Below are 8,379 nucleotides of genomic sequence, written 5' to 3'. Positions count from 1 at the left end.
ATGAACCCATTTTCCAGATGAGGGCAAGGTGGAGCAGGTCTGGCTGATGGAGGGCCTCAGGCTGGTTTTGCAGCACGAGCATCCTTCCTGGAGCCTCAGGCCTTCAGCAAGCTTCCTGCTCAGCGGCCAGAAGCCCTCTTGCTTCCAGCCCTTCTCCTCTGTTCACCAGCTGCTCAGGCCTCCCCCAACCTGAAAATACTCCACTCTTCCTGATTTACCCTCATGGGAAGTTCATTTCATTCTCTCTCCCTAGCAATATGTATATATATTTTTTTGGCTGGGCGCGGTGGCTCACACCTCTTATCCCGGCACTTTGAGAGGCCAAGGCAGGCGGATCACGAGGTCAGGATATCGAGACCATCCAGGCTAACGCGGTGAAACCCCGTGTCTACTAACAAAAAAAAAAAAAAAAAAAAAAAAAAAAAAAAAAAAATCAGCCAGGTGTGGTGGCGGGTGCCTGTAGTCCCAGCTATTAGGGAGGTTGAGGCAGGAGAACGGCGTGAACCCGGGAGGCAAAGGTTGCAGTGAGCTGAGATCATGCTAACCTAACCCTTAAAATATATATATAGTTTTTTTTTTTTTTTTGAAATGGAGTCTCGCTCTGTCACCCAGACTGGAGTGCAGTGGCGTGATGATCTTGGCTCACTGCAACCTCCGCCTCCCTGGTTCAAGCAATTCTCCTGCCTCAACCTCCAGAGTAGCTGGGACTACAGGCGCCGGCTGCCAGGCCTGGCTAATTGTTTTGTATTTTAGTAGAGACTTGGTTTTACTGTGTTGCCCAGGCTGGTCTCCAACTCCTGAGCTCAGGCAATCCGCCCACCTCGGCCTCCAAAAGTGCTAGGATTACAGGCGTGAGCCACTGCACTCGGCCTCCCGAGCAATATTTAACTTGGTACTCGTAGTCCCCAGAGCTGGCCCTGAAGCTTGGATGACTGGCAGTCCTGGGTGCTTCCTCCTGCTTCTCCCACTGGCAGGGACTGTGCTCGGCTGCTTTCTTTCCACCATGCCCTGTCACGGGGCAGGGTCACCACGGGGCACTTTGCCACACCTGGACCTCGCCCACTCTGCTTTCAGAGGCTCCTGCTCACAAGTCTCTTCAGACTCCAGACCCATCTACAGTAGCCTCTGGACCCTGGGCAGCTGTGCCACTGTCCCCCGCCTCCCTGGTCCCCTCCTGAGTGCACATTCAGTAGCTACCAGGTCCACTTCATTCCTCCGCTGAAGCTCTGTTCATCTGGCCCTCCCCGTCAGGCCTCCAGCCTCACAGTTTCTCACTGAGACCATCGCAGCAGCCTCCTGACTCATCTCCCTGCCTCTGGGCAAACCATCTCTGAGCCATCACCCACTCCAAGGCCAGGCTGTTGTTAAGCTCACCGATCTGACCTCACCACTGCCCTGACTGCAACTCTTTATGGGCCTTCCTTTGTTATCAGCAATACAAAATTAATACATGCGACTTTCTCCACGAGGAAAATCCAAGGTCCATATCCTTTAACATTCTTCAATATTTGAAAACATTATTAATTTTTATTAAAGAAAATATTTATTTATTTATTTATTTATTTATTCATTCATTCTGAGACGGAGTCTCGCTCTGTCACCAGGCTGGAGTGCAGTGGCGCAATCTCGGCTCACTGCAACCTCCGCCTCCCAGGTTCAAGCCATTCTCCTGCCTCAGCCTCCCAAGTAGCTGGGACTACAGGCGCGTAGAGAAAGGCTCTTGGTCTGTTACCCAGGCTGGAGTGAAGTGGCATGATCTTGGTTCACTGCAACCTCTGCCTCCCACGTTCAAGCGATCCTCTCACCTCAGCCTCGAGAGTAGTTGGGACCACAGGCATGCGCCACCATACCTGGATAATTTTTTGTATGTTTGGGTAGAGACAGGGTTTTGCCATGTTATCTAGGTTTGTCTTGAACTCTTGAGCCCAAGCCATCTGCTTGCCTTAGTTTCACAGAGTGCTGGGATTACAGGCATGAGCCACTGTGCCTGGCCAAAAAATTTATTTTATTTAATTAATTAATTTATTTTTTGAGATGGAGTCTTGCTCTGTCGCCCAGGCTGGAGTGCAGTGGTGCAATCTTGGCTCACTCCAGGCTCTACCTCCCAGGTTCGCGCCATTCTCATGCCTCAGCCTCCCAAGTAGCTGGGACTACAGGTGCCTACCACCACGCCTGGTTAATTTTTTTTTTTTTGTATTTTTAGTAGACATGGGGTTTCACCGCGTTAGCCAGGATGGTCTCGATTTCCTGACCTCATGATCCGCCCACCTCCGCCTCCCAAAGTGCTGGGATAACAGGCGTGTTTTCCTGTCACCCAGCCAAAATTTATTTTCAAGAAAGGCATTCAAATTTATTAACATACACAGGGATAAACCACAGAGTGGTTACCCTAACCAAGGTATATAATCTTTTTTCTTTTCTCCTGAGACAGAGTTTCGCTCTGTCGCCCAGGCTGGAGTGCAGTAGCTCTATCTCAGCTTACTGCAACCTCCGCCTCCTGGGTTCAAGCGATTCTCCTGCCTCAGCCTCCCGAATAGCTGGGATTACAGGCGCCCGCCACTATACCTGGCTTTTTTATATATATATATATATATACTTTTTTTTTGTATTCTTAGTGGAGATGGGGTTTCACTATCTTGGCCAGGCTGGTCTTAAACTCCTGATCTCGTGATCCACCCACCTCAGCCTCCCAAAGTGCTGGGATTACAGGTGTGAGCCACCACACCTGGACTATAATCTTTAATTTAATTTAATTAATTTATTTACTTATTTTGAGACAGGATCTCACTCTATCATCCAGGCTGGAGTGCAGTGGCACCATCATAGCTCACTGTGGCCTCAACTCCTGGGCTCAAGTGATCCTCCTACCTCAGCCTCCCAAGTAGCTGAGACTACAGGCACGACGGGGTCTTGCTATGTTGCCCAGTGTGCCTCAAACTGGCCTCAAGTAGTCCTCCTGCCTTGACTTCCCAAAGTGTTGGGATGACAGATGTGAGCCACCAGATCCAGCCTAACATGTTCTTAAAGGAATAAATGTAAAGGATGAGTGAATTCTCAGAGGGCATTGATCTACCGCCATTGTGGCATAGTTTTGTTTTTAGCTACTTTTTCGTTTTCAGTATTATCTCTGGTATTTTGCAGAGGGCCTGGAAGCTAGTGGCTTGGTACATGGTATTACTTGTTTCCCTTCCATCTCTGACATCCATTCTAAAGTTACTTGCTTTGCCAAAGGTGGTGGCATGAACTTGTAATCCTAGCTACTCAGGAGGCTGGGGAGGGAGGATTACTTGAGGCTAGGAGTTTGAGACCAGTCTGGGCAACACAGTGAGACCCTCATCTCTAAAAATAATAATAATAATAGAATAAATGTCATTGGCTTTGGAGGGTGTTTTTTAGCACTGATCCAAGCCCTGCCCCCTAATCAATGAGTTTGGGGAATGAGGGTTATGGGGTAGAAATCAGATTTGAAAGTCTCTTACTCCAGTATAATGTGCAAACAGAAAAATGCACATATCATAAGTGCACAGCTTTCTGCAGTTTTGCAAGCTGAACACCACCATGGTGTAACCAGCATCCAGACCCAGGAGCTGAACTTTTCCATCATCCCCAAGTGCCTCTTGTGCTCTCGGCTAGTCACTATTTCTGCGAGGGAGACCACTATTCTTCTTCTTTTTTTTTTTTTGAGATGCAGTGTCTCTCTCTCTGCGCCCGCGCTGGAGTGCAGTGGCACAATCTCGGCTCACTGCAACCTCTGTCTCCCAGGTTCAAGCATTTCTCCCGCCTCAGCCTCCCATGTACCTGGGACCACAGGCGCCTGCCACCATACCTGGCTAATTTTTGTATTTTTAGTAGAGATGGGATTTTGCCATGTTGGCCAGGCTGGTTTCGAACTCCTGACCTTCAGTTAATCCACCTGGCTCGGTCTCCCAAAGTGCTGGGATTACAGGCATGAGTCGCTGCACCCAGCCAGGTGACCACTATTCCGACCGAAATAATGTAGGTTCATTTGCCTGAATAAGCCAGATTGTAAGTGATTATATTAGAGGATGTTTAATTAACAGCCCAACAGTCAACAAAATCATTGGCCATTGTCCCAGCACATGTAAATGACATGGTGGTTGTCAGGACACAGACAAAGCAGGGCACACACAGAGCTGTCACATTTTATGCAAGGGATGTGTTCCTGAATATCTCACATCATTGAAAATTCTCAAAATTCAAGCCTTGTTTTCTCACTGAAATAACTGTAAAGTAGGATTTGGATGACTTCACATTTGGACCTAAAGTGAGACTTATTTTCTTTTTTTTTTTTTTTTTTTTGAGACAAAGTCTTGCTCTTGTCCCCCAGGCTGGAGTGCAATGGTGCGATCTCAGCTCACTGCAACCTCCGCCTCCCAGGTTCAAGCGATTCTCCTGCCTCAGCCTCCCAAGTAGTTGGGATTACAGGCCTGCACCCGGCTAATTTTTATATTTTTAGTGGAGACCCGGTTTCATCATGTTGGTCAGGCTGATCTCAAACTCCTGACCTCAGGTGATCCGCCCGCCTTGGCCTCCCCCAGGGCTGGGATTACAGGCGTGAGCCACTGCGCCCGGCCGAGATTATCTTTAATACTGCCTGATTTCCAAGTGAGCATAATTCAAATTCACATGGCTCTCTCTGAAGCTCCGTGGGGCTGTAAGGGACCGTGGTTTAGCATCTTTGGGACACTGGAGCCCAGCTGTGTCAACCGCATGGGATCCTGGCTCTGGGTGTGGTTCTGGGGCCTGAATGCAGCGCCTGGAGTCAAGCTTCTCAGGTTCTAGTCTACCCTTTGCTGCTTCCTTGCAGCATGACCCTGGGCAAGCTCTTACCTTGTAGGGCCTTAGCTTTCTCATCTGTGAAATGGGATGTGCTCTGGGGATAATGAGAGAAGTTCATGAACGCAGTGACCTGAGGCACAGAGTAGCAGTGAGTGGAGGTTTGCTGGCACCAGTCCCAGCGGAGGCTCGCCTGCCTGTCCTGGAACCAAACCGGCCCTCATGCTGCTTGGAAGACTTTATTCCCCAGGAGAGGGAAGCAAGTCAGGCCAGAGCTGGGAAGCCTGGGGCTCGGCCCCGCAGGAAACTGGGGCCTGCAGCTCATGTGCCAGGGTCACAGGCCTGGATTGGGCAAGAGCAGAGAACCGGTTCCTCTGATCCTGTTCAGGGATATTTGGAGACACCAATAGTTCTGGGGAGTTTAGAGGCAGGAAGCGAAACGGGGAGGGAGCGGGGATATGGCAAATCCCACCCCAGCGCCTCCTGGCCTGGCACCCCTCCCAAATGGTGCACGGAAGAGTAAGGTGACTGGCCTGTGTGGTGGCAACATGATTCTCCTCCCTGGGGAGGGGAGCAGAGGCAACCCATCCCCCACTCCCACCCCCACACTCCCCTAAGTCCCAATCCATTTCCACCTCTGTTTACTGTCCAAAGTCCCGGGCACTGGAGATGCCATGTTTGGCGTGCTTGGACACATAGACACGCAGACACAGAGACACCGGGGCCCAGGGCCCTCCTATGGACCCTGACCGCTCCCATCCCATCGTCCACGGCTGTCCACCCGCCCCCATTCTCCAAGCTTCAGCCCCCCCTCCTTAGTCCGGCATCTGCACAGCACTGAAGAACCTGCGAGTCAGACTCTGAGACCCTGAGCAAGTAAAACGGGGAGAGAGGCAGCGGAAGGCTGGCTGGGGGTGCAGGGGTGTGGAGGAAAGCCAGGCTGTGTTGGGGGTGCTGGTGGGAAACATCAGAGGATAGATTCTGGATGTCAGGCCTGGGGGTGGATGGAGGAAAGAAGAAAGGTCTGGGCTGGGTGCGGTGGCCCACGCCTGTAGTCCCAGCACGCTGGGAGGCTGAGGAGGGCGGATTGCCTGAGCTCAGGAGTTCGAGACAAGCCTGGGCAACACGGTGAAACCCTGTCTCTACTAAAATACAAAAAATTAGCTGGGTGTGGTGGCGGGTGCCTGTTGTTCCAGCTACTCGGGAGGCTGAGGCAGGAGAATGGCTTGAGCCTGGGAGGCAGAGGTTGCAGTGAGCCGAGATCGCCCCACTGCACTCCAGCCTGGGGACAGAGCAAGACTCCGTCTCAAAAAAAAAAAAAAAAAAAAAAAAAAGAGAAAGAAAGAAGAAAGGTCTCCATGGAGCCGTCAATCAGATGGGAGTAAAAAGATGGGCCCCTCATTCCAGCTCTAGTCCTGGTGAGCCCCCACCTCAGCCCCAGCCTCAGCCTTGCCTCAGTCCCAGCTCCAGCCCCAGCCCTATCATGACCAAAGAGTATCAAGACCTGCAGCATCTGGACAATGAGGAGAGTGACCACCATCAGCTCGGAAAAGGTGAGGGCTGCCTTGCCCTGCCTCTGCAAGGCGAGAATTTGGCCGTTCTCCACACCCCAGCCCCCCTAGCCACAGCTGCTACTCTTGCCCCTGAGCCTGGCTCTCTCTCTGCCTCTGTCTCCCTCTCCCAACACTGGGAAAAGTGTCGGAGCTGCTCCTTTCAAGAGAGGGGCAGGGTGTGGAGTTGGAGTCCCTTTCTCGGTGACAGCTGCCCAAAGCTTTCCTGTGCCTTCTGGCACTCGGGGGTGGACCCAGGGGGTGTGGGAACAGCTAGAAGTTGGAGAGATGAGGTCACTGTTGGCTTTCTATGACGAAGTCAGGACCCTCTTCCTTTCCCCTTGCAACACCACCCAAGGAGCCCTGGTGGTGCGTGCGTGTGCGCGTGTGCGTGTGCGCGTGCCTGTGTGTGTCAGTGATCAGTTTGGTGAAGTGGGCAAAGGTTTCTGCGAAGGGTCTGAGGATTCTGTGACGGGGATTGAGGGATCTCTGACCTGAGGGAGAACGACACCCTCTTGCTTCAAAAGCAAATTCCCCTTGACCCATTTCTTTGTCCTCGGAGCAGGCACTTGTTTAGGCTGGGCAAGGCTGAAGATCTTGGGGGATGGGGTGCAGCGCGCTTTGACGGAAGGAGGGTCCGCAGCGGAGCAGAGCGGGCAGGGAGAGCCCCGGGAGGGCCCCCCACCCTCCAACTCTCAGGACACAGGGCTAACGTGTCTCTTCCCCCTGCTGGGTGGAAGACTGGAGGGCCTGAAGGGTAGCTCTTGCACCTTCTCTCCCTGAACGCAGCCAAAGACGAGTGGAATTCACGGACAGAGAAAGAAACCTCCCGCCTTTCCCCACTTTCAAGGGAAGCAGCGGCTCGGAGGCGCGGGTCACTGACTTGCGTTGCGAGGCGGAGGAGGGAGTGGACTGAGGTTCCTGGATTGGCTGCAGTGACGCAGTCATGCCATTAGGTGTCAGCAAAAGCTCAGTGCCTCGGTGGGATGGGGCGGCTCAGCGCTTAGCCCCCATCCCCAGCCCTCTTTTCTCCCCGATTTCCAGTTGCCTCTGGCCCTGCAGGGTCGCCCACCGCCCGCATTTTTTCATGTACATGGTTCCTCCTAGACTACTAGGGCCGCCTTAGCTTGCTCCCCTTTCAGGACCCCGGAGCTGTGCCAGGTTCCCCTCTGTCCCCGCGCTCCTGACACCCCCTCCTCTCGCAGGGCCACCTCCTCCGCAGTCCCTCCTGCAGCGTCTCTGCTCCGGCCCTCGCCTCCTCCTGCTCTCCCTGGGGCTCAGCCTCCTGCTGCTGGTGGTTGTCTGTGTGATCGGATCCCAAAGTTGGTGCCCCAGGGGTGGGCAGGGAAGGGGGCAACATTGGGGGTGTTGACGGGGTACCGTGGCGAGGGAGTGGTGGGTGCGGTGGTGGTGGACACAGCGCTCCCAATTTGTTCTTTCTGCACCCTCTCCTGGCCAGACTCCCAGCTGCAGGAGGAGCTGCGGGGCCTGAGAGAGACGTTCAGCAACTTCACAGCGAGCACCGAGGCCCAGGTCAAGGGCTTGAGCACCCAGGGTGAGGGCGCTGAGGCGGGAGGGGGGGAGGGGCGGGGGCTGGGGCGGGGGGGCTGTCGGGACGCTGAGCGAGTCTCTCCCGCAGGAGGCAATGTGGGAAGAAAGATGAAGTCGCTGGAGTCCCAGCTGGAGAAACAGCAGAAGGACCTGAGTGAAGGTCAGAGAGGGAGTGTGTGTGAGAATGAGAGGGTGTGTGTGTGTGTGTGTGTGAATGAGATGGTGTGTATGTGTGAGAGTGTGAGAATGAGATGGTGTTGAGTCTGTGTTGTAAGAATGAGAGGGAGTGTGTGTGAGAGTCTGTGTGTGTGAGAATGAGAGGGAGTGTGTGTGTCTGTGTGTGAATGAGAGGGCGTGTGGATGGATTGTGCGAGTGTGAGTCTGTGTGTTTATATGTGTGTGTGTCAGTGTGTATGTGTGAGAACGTGTGTTGCGTGTGTGAGACTGTAAGTATATGTGTAAGTGTACGTGAGTGTAACTA

General features: G+C 53.0%; 2 protein-coding genes across 3 annotated transcripts in view; both read left to right on the top strand.

Moving 5' to 3' along the window:
* The first annotated feature begins 5,296 nt into the window (after positions 1-5,296).
* The window catches only part of LOC111535337 (asialoglycoprotein receptor 1), a 4,455-nt gene continuing 1,372 nt past the window's right edge, over positions 5,297-8,379 (top strand). The window contains exons 1-5 of one of the 2 annotated variants that reach the window (XM_026456321.2): positions 5,491-5,673; positions 6,256-6,350; positions 7,553-7,669; positions 7,807-7,902; positions 7,987-8,058. In XM_026456321.2, coding sequence (XP_026312106.1) covers positions 6,281-6,350; positions 7,553-7,669; positions 7,807-7,902; positions 7,987-8,058 — 355 coding nt within the window. In that variant the 5' untranslated portion in view covers positions 5,491-5,673; positions 6,256-6,280. Of the gene's footprint in view, positions 5,674-6,255; positions 6,351-7,552; positions 7,670-7,806; positions 7,903-7,986; positions 8,059-8,379 lie in introns of both variants that reach the window. The other variant, XM_026456322.1, reaches the window with a different exon arrangement.
* CLEC10A (C-type lectin domain containing 10A) overlaps positions 7,559-8,379 on the top strand; it is a 117,619-nt gene continuing 116,798 nt past the window's right edge. The window contains exon 1 of the mRNA XM_031934356.1: positions 7,559-7,669. The gene's annotated coding sequence lies outside the window, so the exon portion shown is untranslated. The remainder of the gene's footprint in view (positions 7,670-8,379) is intronic.

Source organism: Piliocolobus tephrosceles, chromosome 16 (genome assembly GCF_002776525.5).
Source record: "Piliocolobus tephrosceles isolate RC106 chromosome 16, ASM277652v3, whole genome shotgun sequence".
NCBI classification, from domain to species: domain Eukaryota; kingdom Metazoa; phylum Chordata; class Mammalia; order Primates; family Cercopithecidae; genus Piliocolobus; species Piliocolobus tephrosceles.
Note: the sequence above shows the minus strand (reverse complement) of the source record. Positions and strands in the feature narration are given on the sequence as shown.